The sequence below is a fragment of the Branchiostoma lanceolatum genome, chromosome 5, assembly GCF_035083965.1.
Source record: "Branchiostoma lanceolatum isolate klBraLanc5 chromosome 5, klBraLanc5.hap2, whole genome shotgun sequence".
NCBI lineage: Eukaryota > Metazoa > Chordata > Leptocardii > Amphioxiformes > Branchiostomatidae > Branchiostoma > Branchiostoma lanceolatum.
The window spans coordinates 25,209,681-25,232,544 of NC_089726.1; the positions used below are offsets into that span (position 1 = coordinate 25,209,681).

General features: G+C 40.6%; 1 protein-coding gene and 1 long non-coding RNA gene across 3 annotated transcripts; one reads left to right on the forward strand and one right to left on the reverse strand.

Annotated features, from left to right (window-relative positions):
- The first annotated feature begins 13,499 nt into the window (after nt 1–13,499).
- On the forward strand, nt 13,500–16,295 carry LOC136435836 (uncharacterized). Its single transcript, XR_010755965.1, has 2 exons — nt 13,500–14,754; nt 14,891–16,295. It is a non-coding gene; the product is annotated as an uncharacterized lncRNA (long non-coding RNA).
- LOC136435834 (uncharacterized) lies at nt 15,582–22,799 on the reverse strand. 2 transcript variants are annotated; one of them, XR_010755963.1, is made up of 9 exons: nt 22,477–22,799; nt 22,290–22,396; nt 21,042–21,092; nt 20,542–20,639; nt 19,764–19,857; nt 19,353–19,415; nt 18,134–18,180; nt 17,574–17,725; nt 15,582–17,065 (listed from the first exon to the last, which is right to left on the reverse strand). XR_010755963.1 is itself a non-coding variant. In XM_066429547.1 (8 exons), exons 6-8 carry the CDS (start codon nt 18,175–18,177, stop codon nt 16,896–16,898), a joined length of 366 nt encoding a protein of 121 aa, XP_066285644.1. In that variant the 5' UTR covers nt 18,178–18,180; nt 19,353–19,415; nt 19,764–19,857; nt 20,542–20,639; nt 21,042–21,092; nt 22,290–22,568; the 3' UTR covers nt 15,582–16,895. The 2 variants fall into 2 exon arrangements, 1 of the variants encoding a protein (XP_066285644.1); XM_066429547.1 differs by having other exon boundaries at nt 22,290–22,568.
- Between the last annotated feature and the right edge of the window lie 65 nt (nt 22,800–22,864).

The window sequence follows — 22,864 nt, forward strand, 5'->3', positions numbered from 1 at the left end:
ACAACAGGGGTCCAAAGGACTGACGAGTGATCGCTGAGACCCACTGGCGGGAGGATAGTTGGGCGCTCGTAGATGTCTTTCATGTTTGTTATAATCAAGTCCAATACTGCATCCCCTCTTGTTTTGTTCTTGACCACTTGTGACAGAAGACCTCCGCTGCAGAGCTCCGAAATGTCCGTTCTGTTGAAGTCTCCAAGGAGAGCAAGGCCAATATCGGGGTGTTTTGCACGAAGGTCATCACAAACCGTTACCAGGTGGTTGATCAATAAGTCCTGGTGGGGTGAGTTAGGAGGTGAGTATATTCCACAGACAACGATGGCTGACAAAGGTCTTGGAAGACGGTGAGGTATTGCCCAAACCCATACAACTTCAACATTGTCAGGTACTGAGTATTCCGTCAACTGCCTCGAAGGTATCTGTTCTTTGACATACACAGCTACCCCTCCTCCTCTTCTGTCTGTTCTGTGTCTTGAGTACAAGTTGAAGCCATCCATTCCGATAGCGCACGGCGGGAGGGAGTTTGACAGCCAAGTTTCTGAGACAACACCGATGTCGACAGAGTGGTGTGACACTCACAGTGTGACATGAAACTGTCGAGTTTGTTCACTAATGAACGGGGGTTACATAAAAACATACGGGGAACGAGGACGTTCCTTCTTTCAGGACGAGTAAGGCGTTTACACTGCAATTGACGGAGTGTCCTCGGCCTTTCAGGAATGTATCTGTACACCGGCTTGTTAAGCACATTACCCACGGATTTGCATATCAAGGGAATAGTTTGAGAGTAACACGCTGGCCTAATATTAGTTACAGTTTCAATTAGGCGAATACGGTTTCTACCTGCTTTACAGCCTCTGGGTCTGTTGGATCTCTTGAGTATTCTCATGTCCTTCAGCAGGTGCCTTTCCTGTGGTAAGAGCGGCTTTGTTGCAGATCGACACGCTCGTAGGAATTCCTGGGTGTATTTCAGCAGGGTCGCCATTACTGAGGAGTCGGTCACCACACTATGAAGAAACGGCTTGCGACAGTTCCACGGGGACTCAACAGTCAAAGTAGACAGTCCGTAGTAATCCCAGTATGTTATGCACCATATTAGACGAATATAACACCAGAAGCGACATCAAAACACGTTAAAATCTACTTAAAAACCGCACAGCATCAGGGACAAGTAAAATCCGTGGCCGCCCCTAAAAGCGCCACCTATCAGGAGATTGATGTTTTCCATATAAGAGCAAACAAAACAATTCCAAACTCAAGTATAACTCAAATGGATGGTTCCCACAAATTTGTATGCGGCACTGTGTGCTCCCATAAAATACATCATTAATTATAGTATTCCGCATAAATAAAAACACATAGTATTATTATAGCAGAGCAAACTAAAGGAGATAAGCTGATTAATCATTTCACATTCACATAAATTATTCAACAACCAAATCAAATTCTAAGGGCAAAAGAATACAAGATAAAGACAAGAGAACAGAAGATTTTGGACCAACAAGGCCTCACCCTTATTCAGGGTAGCATATCTGATCAAATCAACATGTAACATAGCATAATAGAACTCAAAATGATACAAAATAATAAACTGAGTTATAAATAAACTCTGTAAATCAATATGAAAGCAAGTGCCGTTCGTCGGTGACCTTGTCTTCCTGCTATGATGACTCGAGTGATTCAGGCAACTCGGAGATGTTCCTCGACCAGAGATTTATTCATACGCAGATAGATACACAGGAACGTTCAAACAGTGATAACGATAGTACGGACAGTTCTTCTCACTCTGTGACAGGTTCACAATCGATTGGATGCCAGGGACAAAGAGACGTACTTTCCGAGGATCAAACTTCTGTAAGCTGCTGCTCCCGTTTTTCGGAGCGGCCCAAGTCAGCTAACAGAGTCTTTTCCAAAGAAAGCTTTGTTTCCCAAAAACTCCCAAAAACTTCTGAAAAAAACTTCCCAGTTTGAGAGTGTTTGTCTCTTTTATTTCCTAAGTTTTGGGAGTGGCCTTGATCCAAATAAGATTAAACGACGTCAAGATTCTCTACTCTTATTGGGTAGAAATATGTAAATTTGATTTAAGAAGTTCTCAAGAAACTCCGGATCTTCAATGACAATTGAAAGACAGGCCGTGCAGTTTTACCAAATGACCAACTTAGTTCCGCATTAAAAGGCCCATTGGTGTATGACCTCCAGGGTCAGTTCGGTGGGTTCACGAACTCTTGCCCCGGTCAAACACTCCTAGCAATTTCCCTGGGCACTGTCCGCCAAAACTTCTTAACCAATCGAATAGTCGGATTCACTTGTCCAAAGTTTCTGGACTGTACCATCGCAGAGTGAGGGAACAAATAACAGGGGTATTGTAACCTTATTGCCTAGTACATTACAAAAGATGATCACCACTCATTCATTATACAATAGTTAACGCTGGAACCATTATTCGCCATTCCTTCAAGTTCATACAGTAGTTCAGTTACATTAGAAACAGGAAAATCCCTTAGAAAGTCTAACATTGGAGTTGTCTATCTGTTATCATAGCAGTCTTCTATTCAGACGGCGAACGTGGTCATTAACAACATGTCAGCTACGCCTTCTTGGCACCGCTGGCCGGTGACCGAGATATAGGACGTGGGTACCAGGGGTACACGTCCATCAAATAGGAGCGAGTAGTATCAGTAAAGACTCTGGCCGAGTTACAGAATTAGAGTTATAGCAAAATAAATACAAAAATAGTAGTATAACTTAACTAGCTTAATCTTACTACTGGCAACAAGTTTCACGTGCAGCGATCTATTTACAAATAAGTAAGTGGTTGTCGCGTCAACTTCGTGGAGACAGAGGCAGCTCCGACTTGTCAGAGCGGATATGGTTTCACAGCTGTTGGACTGGTGTCACGGCCGGAACGACGTGTCCTTAATTACGTAGTCTCTTACCATCTAATACGGCCCTGGCCAAGTGGCTGTTCATTTCTTCTTGTGTACATATTTACTTGTTTACAAATATATACAAATTATTGAAGATAACACCTTTATCTTGGAAATAAGTGCAGAAAGTTCTGGGTTTCAGTCTTTTAATATAACGTCGTATCAATCAATTATCCATGCATTACATACATACATATGAATTACAATACAATACATACATTTCTGAACCATGACAATTGTTCGAAAAGTATGTACTAGTGACTTAATTTCAGAGTCACAATACATAGTCGATTCCAAGTCACCGAGAGGGTTTTTGATATAATATCTGTAATATGTTTCAACTATTTTGATTAAAGGAATGTCAGAATAGTTCTAAACTATTCAAACAATTAAAAGTGAAACTTATAACATGTTTGAACTTATCGGACTACACATATAAAGTTTTTTACCTTCAAACCATGTTTTCAAGTCTATGTACAGACGAAGCCACTTAATTGCACCTCGGATAAACGCACCTTCCATTTAATTGCACCGAATCCCAATATCCAAAACCGGTTCCCATTCACTGCATTGTTAGTGACTCCGAATATCTGCACCACGCATAGTCAACAATGCCGGATAACTGCACTTTTTTTTTCCAAAAATCCTCGAAAGTTAACTGAAAAGGTGCGCTAAAATCGGCAAACGCGGTACAAATGAGCCGATACCTGCCGGCGTAAAGGCGCAATACCGCCAATATGTTTTAAAATGTTTTGAGTAACAAAAGAGGGCGGTCTCCATTGACAGTAACGTTGATCGGAATCGTATGGGAGGTCCCGGGCGGGTCACCCATAATCAGTAACCGAGTTTTAGTTTAAATTCCTAGTTTCATGGCGATACATGATTTACATAAATCGACAACTGCACTCTACGTAATGTAACACAGAATTATCACGTTATCCCATGAGTGGCATGACGATGTTTCAGAATGCCTCCTCTGTAACATAACGTGTGATGTAATGCAGTAGATCGCCTGGAAAAATGAAAGAATGGAAAATCAAAACAGGTTCGTAGTCATTTCTTTATTTTCAGCAAAGGGTCAATAAATAAAGTTAATAACTGAATAATTTCGTCTGTTTTCTTTGTGCTAGTGTTTCTGACTAACAATACACCCCCTCGCTCATGGTGGTGCGGTCCAGCTTGGCATTTGGCATAATTGCACCAGCCGGATAATTGCACCAAAACCTTGACAAATGGATGGTGCAGTTAAGCGGATTCTACTGTATAATCTTCGTCTTGTCGGGCTTGTCTGTAAAAGCCCCCTGCAAAGGTACACCATACTCCCTCATCTGTTGGGATTTGAGGGGGTGGGTTTGTCTTCTACGCGAAGTACGAATTATATTGGTTGGCTTCTTGGTCGAGAACCTTTATGTAATCTGCTAAGTCCTTAAGTGATTTTAAGTCATTCACGTGTATATATGAGAGTGGAGGTGCCATGGCCAGGCCTTCATAATCAGACCTATTTGCTCCTTGTACTACAGGAAAAAATTATTTGCAAGAGCATTTCTCCAGACATTTCGGTGATATACTCCTTACACTTGTTGTTTTCAAAAGCCAGATAAAATTTGTAATTATTGTATAATGTCCGGCATACATGTGAATTTTGACTTTTCTCAAACTTTTTCCGCATCCGCCAAATATAGCGACACTGATGTATCTGAAGAGCTCCGTGGAAAAAGCGATTCGGTTGGGTACTGCATTTTCTTATAAACCAAACCACCAGCTTCTTCTTTCCCGCAGCGCGGTTCCTGTTTTGGTCAATGGATTAACCGGATAGTATTTTATAAATCTTAAACAATGATCCATATCTACTAGTTGAATCCAAGTCTTCTCTGTAGATCATTGTCCAGTTGAAAACACTTCTGTATGAGTCGAAGTTTATTGGAGGGAAATTTGGTAATAGTAACTACACTGATAGCTCCATGGAGCCACGGTGGAGGTCCGTTGCGATTCTGACGTGAAAATCGATCGTCAAACTACTTGATGAAAAAAAGAAATATTCTGTGTAATCCCGTGTGATATAACTCCCGAGCCCTATGTGATACTTGAAATTATCATACGGTCCGGAACACCCGTATCAGGCCGAGGCATGACATAAAGTTCAGTATTGTTAGCACTATGTCGCAGTTTTATCTGGTAAAGCGAATGATTAGAGGTCTTGGGGCCGAAACGACCTCAACCTATTCTCAAACTTTAAATTGGTAAGGTGTCGCTCGAGTGGAGCCGGGCTTGGAATGCGAGTGCTCAGTGGGCCACTTTTGGTAAGCAGAACTGGCGCTGCGGGATGAACCGAACGCCGGGTTAAGGCGCCCGATGCGGACGCTCATCAGCATTACAATGTTTACCGCACTCAGCCAGCCCCGCTTTACTAGTAGACCCCCGAGTAGACCCGACCTCTTGTTCCAATTAACGAAATCCTTGTGGGAGCCCAGGCTGCCAGGCTAGCCCGCCCCCAGGTCATTCTCCAGACTTCCACCAGAAGCCCGGGTTGAGGCTCCGCCTACCTGTCACGTGAATTTAATCTCTAGGAAATTCAGTAAAGTCTGTTGCTTAGATACAGCGCGTGTTTTCACCCAGAATTCTATGCGATTCAAGATGGTGGACTCGGTGAGGTAAATGCATGCTTCTACCGAAAACATCGTCATGTTTTGGGTCTATAATACACGCTGTTGCGTTTATTAGTCAGGAGTCAAACAACCATGTGAATCCTCTTTCCCGTGGAAATAAGAATAAACATGCAATTTTGATATTTCCTTGTCTGGTGGGTTTTTCTGGCTAGAAATTCGACGACAACATAAGGGGGAGGGGGGCAGAAGGCAGTAATTCACGAAGGTTTGGAGGGTTATACAGTGTTAGAACCCTACAGTTTTCCAGATGTAGAACCCAGGCCTGGCGGACCTGTCAAATTAGCGCGCCCTGAATGGCAGCCTGGACAGATTCCCCTCCCTGATCAGGCCCTGCTGGGACACACTGCGTGCCAGCCCCAACTAGCATAGTGGGGCCTTATAACATTGTAATGACCCCAGAAAAGGTGTTGGTTGATACAGACAGCAGGACGGTGGCCATGGAAGTCGGAATCCGCTAAGGAGTGTGTAACAACTCACCTGCCGAATCAACTAGCCCTGAAAATGGATGGCGCTGGAGCGTCAAGCCCATGCACGGCCTTCGCGGCAGTCCGCTCCGGCCGAGCCAGGCCGCGACGAGTAGGAGGGCCGCCACGGTGAGCGCCGAAGCCTCGGGCGCGAGCCCGGGTGGAGCCGCCGCGGGTGCTGGTCTTGGTGGTAGTAGCACATATTCAAACGAGAAATTCAAAGACGAGCGGAGAAGGGTTCCATGTGAGAACAGTAGTTGGTTATGGGTCAGCTGGTCATAGGTGATTTAGCGAAGGCCGTTCGGAAGTGCGGGCCCGTTTTCGTGGTCACTGCGGGTCGCCCCGGCCTCGCTCTGCTTGCTCCCGGAGGTAACGAGGTTGGGTCTTCGGGTCCTTCCGAGGTTCGTACGGTGCCGCCCCGGCCTACCAAAGGGGAATCGGGTTAACATTCCCGCGAACGGCGCGGCAACACAAGCGAAGTCGTTGGCGTGGGTATGAGCCCAGGAAAAAGTTATATTTTCTTTGTAAGGTGCGCGTGTCCATGATCCAGGAATCGGTTCGCCCGGAGCCTATGGACAGCTTCCCCGTAAAGCACCGCGGCTTTGCTGAACGAGGCCCGTCTCTTCGTGTCGAGCTCGCCCCTGGAACTGGCGACGTGACTGACTCGTGGAAGACCTCAGCTGCGCGGTCGGGTCCTCGCTCTCCTGCCCCGATTCGGCTGGTGGGAAGCAACTAGTACAGACAAGGTAAATCAGTCTGATAAAATAATCTGTTTCAATAGCCGCCTTTCAGTTTTGACGGAATGTGATAGTTCCTCAGTGCTTTGTATGTCAAAGTGAAGAAATTCAACCAAGTGCGGGTAAACGGCGGTAGTAATATGAAAGAAGGCCCATCGACGGCTTTCCCTACTGGCGTTAATCGCTCCGGCCGACTGCCCCCATTGACGGTCGCTGTCGCTAGGCAGAGATCCGCTCTAATGATATTGTATGATGGGAAGTTTGACTGGGGCGGTACATCTGTCAAAGAATAACGCAGGTGTGTTAAGGTGAGCTAAGTAAGCAAGGACAGAAACTTTCGCTTGATTTTATTTTTCAGTGCGACTTCAGACCATGAAAGCGTGGCCTACCTATTCTTTTGACTTTCGGAACTTTAAGCATGCGGTGTCAGAAGAATTACCACAGGGATAAGAGGTTTGTGGTGGTCAAGCGTCCATGGAGACGTCGTTTTTTTATCATTCGATGCCGGCTCTTCCTATCATTGTGACATAGAGTTCCCAAGGGGTTGAATTGCTCATTGAGACAGTCGTGGATTTAGACCGTCATGAGACCCTAGGCCTGCGCTCAATCCGTAGAAAAAGTTCATCAGGGGCCGTAGGCGGCGAATGATCTGCAGACGACTTTGACCGGATCGGCAATTATGTCCTTGCTTATATGCTTGCATGGCGATGGGCCCAACCAGCCAACGGTGGCTATATACCTGTGTGGAAGGTGTGTCGGAATGACTGGTGAAGTATCAGAAGCTACAAAGTGTTGTAGCGTTGAATCTGGTGTATGCTACAAGAGTAGAACTATTGAAGGCTACATAGTGTTGCAATGTTGACTGCAGTATACTAAGAAAAAACATGTCACGCACAAGAAGAAAATTGACACTGTAAGCTCCACATTACAATGTTTATTTTTATATAAGTGTATAGATAAACATGTACACAAATGTAGAATAATAAAGAGATATATAGAATGGACAGAAATCCCCCTTGCTATATGAGGTGAATGTTGACCATGGTCAAGTGATATTTCCAGTTTCAAACTGACCCATGGTGTATTTCAGCAAGTGCTCCCAATAAACTTTTGCTGAGAAGGACTTTTCCCTAAGGCTTATAAAAAAGATAACCTATTATAATATTTCATAAAGTTCAGACACATATTCTATTTGATACTGCATATGCATAATTTTCTCAACATCAGGTTCATCACCACGGTCAAATTTGACCTGACCTTCATGCTGACTTGAATGTCATTCACTGGTTTGTAAAAAGCTGTCACACAAACTCTAATTGTACTGCCAAGCTGGGTGTGAACTCTCTTGATGTGATTCTAACAGCGTGACGAGGCTCATTCAGCCTAGACGGAGGCACCACAAACCACACAAAGTCCTTTGTTACACTAGGCATGGACAGTATCCATACAACTTGGTCTGCCTGCACAGACCCAACAAAACCTTACGTAGACCATAGTTTGTGCAGTTTTGAAAGGTGAATATCTTTGTAACAATATACACTACTATGACTAAATAAAAGGCACAGTTATGTTGAGATAAACACGGTCTTTCAAATGTCTAAAGCTATTGGCAGGATCATCCAGTCAGCAGTATAACAATTTGCACTGCTGACAGGAGCATACTATCAGCAGTACAAAAAATTGTCAATGCTGGCGATACCGACAAAATGACGGTCACTACCGACCTCCCCTGGCCGATATTAAGTCGAGGTGTCCACAGCGACACTGACAACACGTGGCGTTCGTTAATATCGGCGTATTCCGTCATGGACGAACACAACTTACCAGGAAATTACCTGGAACATCGTGGGAAACCACTAACTTGTCCGATGTATGCCCTACTCTACTTCCGGAGTTGAACTACGTCATTTCCGGAGTAGAGACAGGATCGACATAGCAAGCAGAAATCGTATGACATTTTGGAATCGATGGCATTTTGGAATCGTATGCAAAAAAAAACGTATAACACCATGTTTTTAAATCATATAGTACCAGATTAAAACAATACAAACTTTCAAAAATAAAAGCACCTCATGTATATTCGATTGGAAAAACGCATACTCCATATTACATTACATACTTATTGACACTGTTTCTGCTTCGTATATTTGCCACTTTTTAAATATCGGTAGTTGCTTCTGATCCTGACGAATAATTACACACTGCACGGCATGATCTAAGATCCTGACGAAGCCAGCAGATCCTGAATCTTGCATCATAGAAGATACGGAACATTTCCGATTGGATCCGACGCACCTTTGATAAGACAATTCCGGCACCGTATACGTCTGGATCCTTCATATGTTTCTGATACAAATACGGAACGTTTCCGAGCAGATTCGGACAAATACCAGGTACCTAAGATCCGGCAATATCCGACGCCTGGATCCGTAATGCGCCTAGGACATCAGAGGATATTTGCGCGGATCCTTCGTTTTTAGATATTTGGCAATATGTCAGGGATGCTCGGATTGTTTGTTTGTTAATAGTTGCATCGGATCCTGACCAACAAATACACACTGCACGAAAATTTCCTCGGATCATGATGAATCCAGTGGATCCGCAATCACGTATCATAGCAGATACGTAACGTTTTTGATTAGATACGATGCTACTCAGATCCGACAATTCTTGTGCCTTATACGTCTAGATTCTTGATAAGTTTCGGATACAAATACAATATTTACTCGGATCTTTTATTTTTGATGTATTTGCCAATATGTTAGAAATTCGGATTATTTACAAGTCAAGAGCTGTCTCGGATACAGACGGATACCGAACCGGGATCCGTGTCCAATCTCCCACAAGACACTGCGTGTCATGGCGTCAGGTGGGCGCGAGAAACGTTTTTTTTCGGTGAACAGCACAGACAAGAACGGCGTTCCATCACTCTCTGTGCTTAACATGGCATTGTCAGAGTCTACTATGGTCGACCAGTGATTTTTGAGTGGCTTGAGAGTCAAAGGGAATTCGGAGCAAACTCAAACGCGCGGAATTGCGACGTTGTCTTCTTCGTGCATGTAATATTCGTCACGCCCTCCCCCTTGTAGAGCTGGCAGGGAGTGTATTCATCATTTAGAGCGACTGCCCTTTGGTAAGTAGACATTGGAAAATTCCTGTTTCTATCTAGTTTGAACTTCAGTTATCCTCCTATTGTGTTCTTGACATATCATCACATTCGCATGACAATAAGAAATCTCTAGCCGACCTGCCCTTCTCCATCGTTAGGATCTAGGAAATTTGTAACTTTTAATTTGTTCATACTTGCCAATGATCAACAGACGTTTGTGTCCGATTAACGTTTCAGATAAAAAACAGCAAGCAGTCGAGAGAAAGATAATTAACCCTCATCCGACCGACATATTTTTGCGACGAATCTGGCCGTATGGGGTCCAAACGGACCCCATTTTGCTTTGCCCCTAAATATATTTCTGGGGGATCTTATTGTAGTTATTGTGCATATCCTGTTTCAATAATCTATGGAGAATATTTTGAAAAGTTTTGGTGTTGATGATTAATGCTCATTTTCATAATTATGCAGAAAATGAGGAGAACCCGCATTCTCCTTTACCCCAATCTAGAATGTGGGGCAAAAAAGTGCCCGCGCCAACTTTGACATCGTATAACTGCCAAACGACGTATAGTAGGACTACAAAACTTTGTGACTTTTCCTGAAATTTAGTTGGCAACGGTTCCATGATAATAGGTCAAGTTTATCATGTTTCCTGTTGTCATGGCAACGTGTTTCTGACAGGCATTTTATACAAAAAGTCACTAATTTAAAAAAAAATATATTTCTCAGGTTTTCTTGCTCAACCACATTAGTTTTCCAACATTTATAACATCATCTGTAATTAGATGTGGCTTTCATGATTTATTATTCATAATTTATGACATAATCGCTCAAAATCCAGGATGGCGGACAAGTTGATTATTATTTTAGTTATAAACAGGCTTTTTGCCTTCAAATTCGTCACTTCCTGGTATTTTCTTAACCAGAAACATTCAGATTAACGTTTCCAGCCTCTTTCTTTTGTGATGTGAGGTCATAATGGAAAATGTGTATTTTAACCATTTCAAAATGGCCGATCCAAGATGGCAGATCACAGGGATCGCTAACAAAACATGACGTCATTCTTTCACGTCATTGTACTCGCCATTGACGTCGTGTGCCTTGGCATACCTTAAAATCAATACTTAACTCTATTTTGTTTTATACCTTTCGATCTTACGAGACTTCCCTATTTAGCCTATAAAATCTGTATCTGTATCTATATAGCCGGTATAACCACCATTCGGCGTAACACACCAGCTTCGCTGGCACGCGGCGCGGCAGCAGCTGGTTATATTATACCGAACGACCTGTCACGTCTAACCTTCGCATATCTAACTGCATGCATTGTTTAAAGCTATCTAATGAGGATGCTTCCACTGTACTTGGTTGTAACGAGTTCCACTCTACGATCGTTCTAGGAAAATACGAATTTTTAAACACATCAATCCTAGGTTTAAAAGTCTAGACATTTTCTTTCTCTCCTCGAGTGACATCCACTGCAGATCTGTTTTCATTTTGGTGACACTAGCACCCCTGACGTAGTTGTTCGTGAAGAATCTGGCTGCTTGGTTCTGTACCCTCTCCAGTTTATCTTTGTGTTTCTTAGTATATGGATCTCATACTGTTGCGGCGTATTCTAGGTTAGGTCTTACTAGTGATGTGTACGCAAGTGATTTTACCTTCAATGGGCATGCCCATAAATTACGTTTGATCACTCCCAACGTCTGTTTAGCCTTGTTTGTTATGTTGTTGACATGGGCACCCCACTTTAGGTCGGTTGTTAATGTAACACCCAGGTATGGGTGTTTTTTGTTGTTGTTGCTAAAGTCTTACCACAAAACTGGTAGCTAGTTACATGTGGGGTCCTTTTGCTTGTTATGTGCATATTGTAGCATTTTTGGGAATTAAACTGCATGAGCCATTTGCTTTGCCATTCCTCAAGTGCGTTCAGATCTTTTTGCAGAAGTTGTGAATCATTATGTGTGGACAGTTCTACATATAACAGACAGTCATCGGCGAATAACCTCACATTTGAATCAAGCTGATCTGGCAAATCGTTTATGTAAAAAAGGAAGAGCAATGGTCCCAGGACGGTTCCTTGTGGAACTCCCGACGCTACTCTAACCGGGGCTGAGGCCTTCCCTTCAACCACTACCGTCTGCTCCCTGTTGGTCAGGAAAGCCTTCAGCCAATTCAGTGTAGTGCCTTGAATTCCATAGTACTCCAGTTTTGAAATAAGTCTATTATGGGGGACTTTGTCAAAGGCTTTGGTGAAGTCGAGTATTGCTAAATCCACCTGTCGTTTATTGTTGAGTGCACCAGCTATGTCGTGAGCTGTTAGTATCAGCTGTGTTTCTGTGGATCGCTTGGCTCTGAATCTATGCTGATAATCCGTCAATATACTGTGACTCTCAAGGTGCTTCATGACATGGCTGTGAATAATGTGTTCAAGCAATTTGCTGCATATACAGGTCAGTGAAACAGGTCTGTAGTTACTTGGGACCGCTCTATCTCCCTTTTTAAAAATGGCGCATATGTTTGCATCTCTCCAGTCTTTGGGAATTTCTCCTGTGTCCAAGGAATGTTGGAAAATATTGGTCAACACAGGTGCAATTTCACTAGCCGTCATCGATGACATCATAATTACGTCATATTACGTCATTACGTCACCAAATTTACAGAAATTTTAACAATCTACGTGAACATCACTCCCTGCAAATTTGGTGAGGATAAATTGTATCGTTTGGAAGTTATGAGGAATTTCTTTCAAATTACGTAATAAACAATGCGAAATCATCTCGGTTCCGTTTGGACCCCAGCGGACAACAGCACACTTTAGAGTATAACTTCCGCAAAAAAAGGCCAATGCCGGTGTTCTATTAAATATGGTCCGGCGTGAGAATCTGTCCGGGGCGTGTCCTAAAAACTACGAAGGCCCACAAGTACAAAGTTTACCAACGAAGACTTATGTATCGCCCTACCTTACTGTCTTACAGTAACAAAGCACCGACAACGAATCATATTATACAAAGTAGGTGGATAAATCAAATCAGATATCCTATAATAGCAAGTGGTTCATTGCCTCACATATGGCGTCGTAGCCTAGATTGCAGTCCAAATCACAGTAATGGTGCTCGTTAAACTTTAGCTCGTTTTTACCTCAGGAATACTGAAAGTATTCATCATTGCCTTTTGTTTACTACATCCTATAACACATAACCCATAGCACTTGTAAAAAAATTCGATAATTTTAAGACCACATTCAAGTGACGGGCGGACCATCTATCTATCTATCTATCTATCTATCTATCTATCTATCTATCTATTTCTATCTATCTATCTATCTATCTATCTATCTATCTATCTATCTATCTACCTATCTCTATCTATCTATCTATCTATATATCTATATATAAACATATATATATATAGATAGATAGATATAGATAGATATAGATAGATAGATATAGATAGATATCAATATATCTACATAGATAGATAGATATATAGATAGATAGATGGATAGATAGATTGAAAGATAGATAGATAGATAGATAGATAGATAGAGATAGATAAATAGATAGATAGATATATAGATAGATAGATAGATAGATATAGATATATAGATAGATAGGGTTCTATCTATCTGTCTATCTATCAATCTATCTATCTATCTACATATATCTATATCTATATGTATAGATAGATTTCTGAGAGATTTCTGAGAGATTTCTGTTGGGTGAAATTTATGTTATCATCATCATCAACCGGTGTTCGTACAGGTTTGAAACGAACTCCTGTTAGTATTATCATACATAGGTCCTTGCTGGATGGTTCGCTTATTGTTTTTTTTTTCAAAAACCAGTAAAAATAAAAAAATGTATTTTTGGAGTAATTCAACCATTATAACTTCTCACTAATCTATACAAAAAAGGTTACACTCAAAATGTAAATGGTATTTCTTAAGCACCTTATGTACGTTAATATTATCATGCATACATCATCTAAATGTGCAAATAATACACTAACCAATTTTTTTTTCTTGTATCAAGAATTAACTTCTTGCCACGTATAAGAAATTGCAATAATTTTTCTCTTTCCTATCTTCTTTTCCTGGTAGTAAGAAAAAAATCCAGATTAGGAAAACGACTAGATTATTATTCTTGAATGTTCTTGATTTTCGTATCAAGAAATGTTGGGAAAGAAATACTTGCTTTTATCGGGATGTTTAAAAAAATAGAAGAATTTACTTTTATTGAGGTATTCTTGAGGTATGCTGCTTAGAAAAACAAGAATTTTTAAAGATGTTTAAACCCAGAAGATAAAGTTCGAGTCATAACTAGAAATATGTTCTTAAATGTTCTTGTTTTTCATATCAAAAAACTTTGGGGAAGGCAATTCTACGGTGGCCCACAGGAACACCGCATTTTTATTTTATATCTGGGTTTATTTTGCTTTTTTTTTTGGTTTGCAAATTTTTTTTTTTTTTGTGGTTTGTATTTTTTTGCTTGGCATATAATGTACCCTCCCCGACAACGCACCGTCGAAGGTAGTGTGACGTGTGGACGTGTCTGGCGGCATATACCGACTGATGAATTGTAAGTTATTTAATATATCTCATAGAATTGCATTATCACACTCCAAATTCAACTTGTTCCGTACCCTCCCCGACAACGCACCGTCCCCAGGTCAAAGGCCGTGTGACGTGTGGACGTTTCTGGCGGCATATACCGACTGATGAATCGGAAGTTCTTCAATATATCTCATAGAATTGCATTATCACACTCCAAATTCAACTTGTCCGTATAATTATGAGCTCCAGAACGTTGGGAAATTATCATAACGTGATGTTTTGCTGTAAATCTTATGGTAAACGGTCATCATCTGTTCTCTCATTGGGGAGGGGGGCGTTGGGTTTTTGGGTAAGACTTTGCTGCTTTCTTCGTGTGAATTTAGGACCGATTGACATTAATGATGAGTATACTTTTTTATGCTTTTATCTTAGGTTGGCGAGAGATAAGTCCTGGCAAAACTCATGGCGAGCTATAATTGAGGGGTGGAGAGCTCCTTCAGCCCTGAAGAGATTCCAGCCACCCAAAGATAATATCCACACACCCAGGCTCGTCACACCGGTACCAGTCAGCCATAGTTAATTGATATCCTTGACACTTTGAGCATGGCGTGTTTGCTCAAGGAAAAGTAGCCTGCAGGCTGATTTGAGCTTATTATGAATATTAAAGGTTCAATATGGTCATTGTATATAGTGTTATGCAGCACGTCTATGTGGTCATGTTTTCTTATTAGACTGTTAAAGCGAGCTAGCCAGGGTTCTGAACTGTGTAGAGGTCAGGTACAGAAGGCCAACTTGGCATCGTGTAAATAAACTGCACTTGGAGTACCCAATTAGCAAGGCGTGAAAAACCACAGCAGTGCGTCTAGATTCATACTCCCAGACAATATTTCTAGCACTTGAGGGGAAAAATTTTGTTTCGCCTCTTTTCGAGCCTTATTTTGATGTAAACTACTGTATAACTTAGAAGGAAAAAAAAATTATGATTTAAGATTCTCCCCTTCAACACAACCTGCCCCCCTCCTTTGAATTAGCACCGTGGAATTAGGATGTTGCATAGCCTCAACAAAATATCATGTTTCCTACAAGCAATGAACATAAAAACATCAAGACTCCAAACAGCACATGTCTTCGGCAATCATTTATTGTTTCTGTAGTGTCATTAGTATGATCCAACATGTTTAGTGCAGCTGTCAAAATAAAAAGGTCAACTAACACCTAATTTACATGTATGGTGCAGCCGTTCTGCTAGACACAAGACATAAATCAATAATAAAATATAATTCAAATTTGACAATGTAGACAGTTAGGGCAGGCTGCATTAATACAGTGGTTCCATCAGGCAACATAGTGCGTGGTAGTTTTCTTACGACATACCTTATGTAGTACACGTAATTAAATTCTGAAGAGCCAATGAAAATATTAATTCTTTGTACTATAAACACTGCTAGGGTTTGTTTTCACCAATCCCTATTATTGACATACTAATACACAACAATCCTTTCCTTTCTGTCCTTTCTCCTTGCTGGCTACTTAGGAGTGGTGTTTTGCTCGGTGTAGCATACCATAATTGCTGGTGTTAGTTATTAGTTTATTAATGGTATAAGTAGGTTCTAAGGGAATAGTGTACATGAACACTCTGGTAAGAAATAACCTACATTCGTACAATCAGCTGATACACCATGTCCTGGTTTTCTTCTATCATTCCACACTTAGGCTTGTGGCAAAGAAATACCACATGCAGTGAATTTAAAACATGCAATGAATTGAGTTGTACCATGAGCGACTGGCAAGAAATGTTACGAAGTAATACACCAACAAAGCCTTCATGATTACAATATTGCTGACTGTACATGTTTCTAATTTACAAAATCTTCCCTCTTTACAATGTTGACTGACTGTTAGAGTCTTGAGACTAAAGGCTCAGGTGTCTGCAGCAGCAATTATGAGGTCATTGACAAGAAAAAGGGCAATATGCTGAAAGTTTGGTAGTCCCAACAACATGTAGGCTCCAACCTTTTTGTGTTAGGATGAAGACAGCGAAATTTGAAGTTTCAATCAAATCATTGCATTCAAAAGTGAAAGAACAGTAACAACTAGGAAGACAAGACTTTCTTCAATGGACGTTGCCAAAAGTTCTGAAGCAAAATATTTTTTTATCAAATAGTTAATAAACAACAAAGTAAACAGGTGACCCAAGAAACAATGTGTTAAATTGGTGTGGCCTAAGTGCCAGCAAAGTTTCAATGCAACAAGAATTGCAGCTACTGTTACAATCCTAATTCTCAGTCGTTAGTACAAGAGGGGTTATCAGAGATACATGTATATACAATATACATGTATTTCTGATAACCCCTCTTGTACTGACCCTTAGATAAAATTGACTATTAGCCAATTTTATCTAAGGGTCACTTGCAATATGTACAAGGTCTATATACAACTATGCAGCCTCCTGCCAAGTGTCTGGTACCCGCCGCTGCATGTTCGCCATCATCTCTTCCAGATACCTGTTGAGGGGCTCATTCCCCACATCATTGCCTGGAGGTTTGCAATAATGTTGTGCCTGCTGTCTGTCATGCTGGGACAGGTGGTTCAGGAAGTTATCTCCACCTGTCACGTTCAAAGAGAACAGAAAATGAATACATGGTACACAGTCTGCAACAAATACACATTGTGTCGCCAAACAGCTATGATTGGTACATGGACATTTAGAAGACATATAGAATTAACAAACATATCTTCATCTAAGACATTACTTTACCAATCATGCGAGGCCAATTACCTTCAGGGGAACTGGGGGCAAACAAAAAGTACTGCAGCTCATCAGTAGCTTGAGGAACAAAAATTGTAGTTGTGTGATCATGCTTTTAAATAGAAGTGTCTGTCTTGCCCCCCTGCTGGGCGACTTGAGCATGGTCTCGACCGTGATCAAGTCTTGTCTGGGAAAAGGGGACTTGAATACCCAGATTGCTGTGTTTACACAGTCAAAAATGACAGATTTCTGTTTACACAGGACTTAGGCTGAGTGTGCTCTAAGTGTACTTGGAAAATGCACGTGTAAGCCGGGCCTTTGGTACAGATGACATTTCCAGAGTTCTATATTTTTGCTTGTGTATACCTGTTCGCTCTGGCGGGAAGAACAACACGTTTGGTCGTCCACCTGGAACTGTTGCCCCTCGATGCGGACGGATTCTTCTGTCATTCCAGTCATCCATGAACTCCAGGAGTTGTTGTCTGATGATCGGCATAAAGCAGAAACGTAGGATTCCTCTGTACATTCAAAGAGTCAAGTAAAGCAAAGGTCATCGTTATGAAACTTTTGTATAATACAATAGTACAAATGTATATGAAAAACAGTCATAACTACTATTCTTGCAACTTCTGCTTTTCAATTTTTGTAAAATAAAAAAATAAATTATATTGTATTGTACTTGAGAAATATCTGATCATAGTATGTTAGTACTAAATATCTAAATATGGTACTAACAATTATGAACGAAATAACATGTCAAGGCTCCTGCCATATCATAGCAAAACAAAGTAACATGCAAAGCCATGTACACTTAAAGTTTAAGAGGCAGGGGTTTCTCAAAGTAGCATTTAGTATGCCACAGTAAATTTGGATCAAAAACACAAGGTGGGTGGAATATGTATCACACTATACCATAAATCACTTACTTGTGTAGAAAGTTCCCTACTTCAAGGTCTCCATGAGCTGCCATTTCCTAAAAAGTAAACCACTGTTACAATAGTCTCGGTTTAAAAAGAGACTAAATCCCACATATAATTGTAGGTCATACTCTCATCATCGTGAAAAATTTTGATGATTCACCAAACACATACAGATAATGGACCGCAATATCATTAATAAAAGAAAGAGAAATGAAGTTAGTAACTGTACAGATTGTATTAATATCATTTTCTCCATGAAAAAAGACTTCCTCATGGTGATATTGTTTTGCGTGTTTGCGTGTGTGTTTGCGTGTGTGTATGTTTGTGCCTTCGGATGCTTAAAGTCAGCATAACTGAAGAACGTCTATATGGATTGTAATGATATTTGGTATGTGGGTAGGTGTTGGGAGGAGAAAGGTCAAGGTCGATTTTGGGCCTCCTGATATGTGTCACCGGAACAACAATGGCATATCTGTCAAAACCTTTTAAGGAGAATAACTGAAGAAAGGAGCAACAGATTTTCAAATCATTTATTATGCAGGTAGCTTAGACAGATGTACACAATGAATTGCAAATTATGCAAATTGGACTTGATTTGCAAAAGTAATGAGGAAAATCTATATTTGCAGTGTTGTCCATTGCAAGTTGTGGGACACCTGTTATAGCGAAAATGGGTCACTTCCCTAGGGGCTCGACAGCTGGTTGTCAAACCACAGAGGGATATACAACCAAAACTTTATACTTCTTTTTGATATGTGGATAGCTTAAGTGTTACTTGATATAATGAAATGGCAATAATGCAAATCAGAATCTAATTTGCATAATTAATGAAGACATTTTATAAATCCACTCTGTTCACTGGTAGGACAGTTCAAAAATGCAACATATGTAACTGAGAAATAAAGGGACATAGACAAATAAAAGTCATGCAAATGAAGACCCAATTTGCATAACTAATGAGAAAACACTGGTAGATACAGTAACTGGAATTTCATACTTATGGCATTTGGAAGTTATGTGACAATGAACATAGTTGAATATAGATTATATAACTGTGGGCCTAATTTGCATAATATATATTTCATGGAGATTTGAGGTCTACCAACTCTTGTTCTATTTATGTTACTCTTATTGTATCACACCTACAAATTTAGAAGAATCTATACTTTCTCTTAATAAGAAAACTAAGATGTTCAATTTTGTTCAGTTCCATGAGCGTCTTTACCTGGAAAACCCCAATCCACCACACCACTGTGGGCCTCAGGTGAGACCAGAAGGCTTCAATGCGCTATAATGATAAACAAAACACACCATTAACATGTATTTTACCCAAGTACAGTATCTGTTTATTAGTGCAGTAATGTAATAAAGCATAAAATGGTTTGATTTTGTAAATGTTTGATACATTTTGTATCTTCAGAAGGAATCCAAGCCTCTTTTTTGGCACTGTTAGCTACCGGTATGGTATGATGCTATACCACAATAATGATAAAGCTGTAAGATGCATCTGTACCTTGCTTGCGAGGAACATCAAGGAAATGGAAATACAGACAGGCCTCAGAGGCACACTAACTGATAGGAACCTTAATAAATAGGGCCTTACACTGCACAATGAAATGTAATCAAAGTAATGCACCTGATTATGTAATCTCCAAGCAGATCCACGCCGGGCGCGAAAATCGTAGTATGCTAGCCAGAGAGGGTCCAGTCAGCCAGGGAGGGTTCATCAGCTGATGAAATTAGAAATAAGAGAGATTAGAGATTAGAAATAAGTGTCCTTTATCTTCAGATAATGGTTCGAAATAGAAGGTGCAAGTGAACCAAAATTGGAGCCATGGCTACTATGTACCTACTAGTAATTGTTTAAATGTGGGTGCACCAGTGCACCTAAATATTTACCTATACTATGTAAACTGTTAAGTCACTTTTATACACTAGCATACAGACCGAAAAATATAAAACATTTGTTTAAGATATCTAAGTTGATAAGAGCTATGCTCAAGCTGATCATGATAAGAGAGGCATTTTGTAATACTAGTAATATGGTTTTGCTGACAACTATAGTCTATATGCTGTACATCTGAAATATTTTTTTTGAAACAAAATCTTCAAGTCAGGTGCACCAGTGCACCTTATCCCCAAAATTAATTTCAAGCTCTTGGTAATGTTTGACACTGAAATAGTGTTTAATGTGCCACATATCCAATATAGTGACCACTGAATAGGCTGTATGTCTGTATGACTTATATAAGCTATTTCCAAATATCATTCTGACAATCAATGAAAAGTTATGGCAAATTCCTGCCCGTAGGCTAATCGCATGTACATGTGACACGGAGTGGACGGACAGCCAATAATGGACAGTAGAACATATGACTACTCAAGTCTTAACTACTGACACTATGTCAATGTACCTTCTAGCTGGTTGACTGTGTTCAGGTAGAGTGTGGCCACTACTGCAGCATCCTTATTTGTTGTGCCAACATGTAGCCACATGCAACGTCTATTATAACTACAATGTAAAAGACAAGTGTCATTATGATAAAAGTTTCATTTGACTATCATGTCTAAGACATGTTAACGTTAAGTGCTGCAAATTACCACTCAGTCTAACGGTGAAACCAATACACATAGGTTAGTCAAACAGCGAATTTAATGTGCTGGAGGTCAAGAAACAAGCAAGGTCAACCTTATGCATGCAAGTGTGCTACACCACATATCTAGATTGGTTGTACAGCTCAATGATATACAGATTATGTTCAAGTGCAAGACAGAATGATATATGGTTGGTCTCTAAAGTCTCTGACATTACCATGTTTAGAGAATGGTCGCCTGTGATAAGAATGGAAACCAGGTGTCAAATACCTGACAAAAATTATATCAAGCAGTAAATAACCTATAGTGTGTACATTACCCATCGATGCAGCCATGGAGACAAAATCCATACGGTTTCAACTTGTCATTCCTGCGAATACAGTAACAGAGAAAATGATTTTACCACATCATCGTTTCAAAGTGGTTAGTTACCTTCGTCAAGAAGGTTTATATGCAGAGGGTAGCGTTTGTGGGTGTGTGTGTGTGTGTGTGTCTGTAGTGGACCAGGATAACTCAAGAATGCCTGGATGGATTGTTTTAGTATTTGGTATGTTGGTAGGTTTTGATGAGACCTAAAAACGATTAGATTTTGGGCCCCCTAGCGGCTTCTTACGGCACTGCAGCGGAACTTTCTGTTTTGATATCTCGTGTTTTGGACATGCTATGGAACTGATTTTTGAGTGGTAGATAGATCTTTGGACGGAGAGTAAGTGGTATGGGTTCGGGCCCCCTAGCGGCTTTTTTTAACTGCAGGAGGAGGTTTTGCGTCTGACTTTGAAAGGGAATAACTCAAGAAGGGCTTGATGAATGGTAATAATTTTTGGTAAGTAGATAGCTTGAGTGATGATGTACATGATTAGATACTTTTTATGCAAATCAGTATCTAACTTGCATAATTAATGAGGAAAGTTTATACATCCGCCAAATTTCATTATAGGACTCTGAAACATGTGACATATGTAACTTAGGAAGAGAGAAATATTAATTGATATGAACTATGCAAATGAAGACCTCATTTGCATAATTAATGAGGAAATACTATAACAAGAAGGCCTTTATGGATGGTCATGATTTTTGGTATGTAGATAGCTTGTGTGATGCTTAGTATGATTGGACGATAATTATGCAAGGAAGTTAATATTCACCAACCTACAGCATAGGGGTATATTGAAGCAGAAGCAATAGTGTAAACACACAATAAGTGTAATATAGCTCAGCTTTTGACATGAATAGAACACTGAGATGTAGGTAAAATGTAGTATATATGGTCATGGCAAAGACAACAACAACAACAAAGAGAGACATACTGGAGTATTATTATACTCAAGCATCAAAGAGACCATCATAATACGTACCAAGTAACTAGTAACATTAAGTGTATATAATCTACTCTAAACTTCGAAGAAGTCATCGCCCCCCTCCCCACCCTCAACACGGCCGTTTGCCATTTCAAGGAGGCACAGCAAAAACATCAGGTTCTAAATCTGATAAAATCCCACAATTTTGGAGCTGACAATTATATAGAACAAATTACATCTGGGGTGTGAGAATGTACCAAAATGCTTACGATTCGGTCGATCAGTCTGTGCACGCGGAGGCACGTCCCCCAGGCCGTGCACCCCGGCCTGGACACGACCTTTGACCTGGGGACGGTGCGTTGTCCCTGGGAGGGTACTGAACAAGTTGAAATTAGAGTGTGACAATGCATTTCTATGAGATATATATACAACTGTAGATATATCTAGATAACTTACGAGTCCTCAGTCGGTGTACGCGGCCAGATACACGTCCACCCACCACACTACCTTTGACGGTGCGTTGTCCGGGAGGGTACATTATATGCCCAGCAAAAAAAAAAATGCAACCCCCCCCAAAAAAAAATTTGCAAACCAAAAAAAAAATGCAAAATAAACACAGATATAAAATAAAAATGCGGTGTTCCTGTGGGCCACCGTACAATTCTTGTTTTTCTTGATAATACTTCAAGAAAAACAAGTAATACTTTGAACTTCTTAATTGAACTCTTATAATTTCCAATGGTTGTTCCCTGGCTAGGATGAGGCTACACATCCGCACACATTGGAAGATTATATTCCACCGCTGAGGGGTGGACTATTTTAAACAAATTGGTTCAGGAAGGCA

Excerpts from the sequence above, each read along its gene's own strand:
- LOC136435834 (XM_066429547.1), bottom strand. The coding sequence starts at position 18,177 with ATGGCAGCTCATGGAGACCTTGAAGTAGGGAACTTTCTACACAA. Across the intron at positions 17,726-18,133 it reads GTAGGGAACTTTCTACACAA|AGGAATCCTACGTTTCTGCT; the intron begins GTAAGTGATTTA and ends TTGAATGTACAG. Across the intron at positions 17,066-17,573 it reads CTTCCCGCCAGAGCGAACAG|GTGGAGATAACTTCCTGAAC; the intron begins GTATACACAAGC and ends TGAACGTGACAG.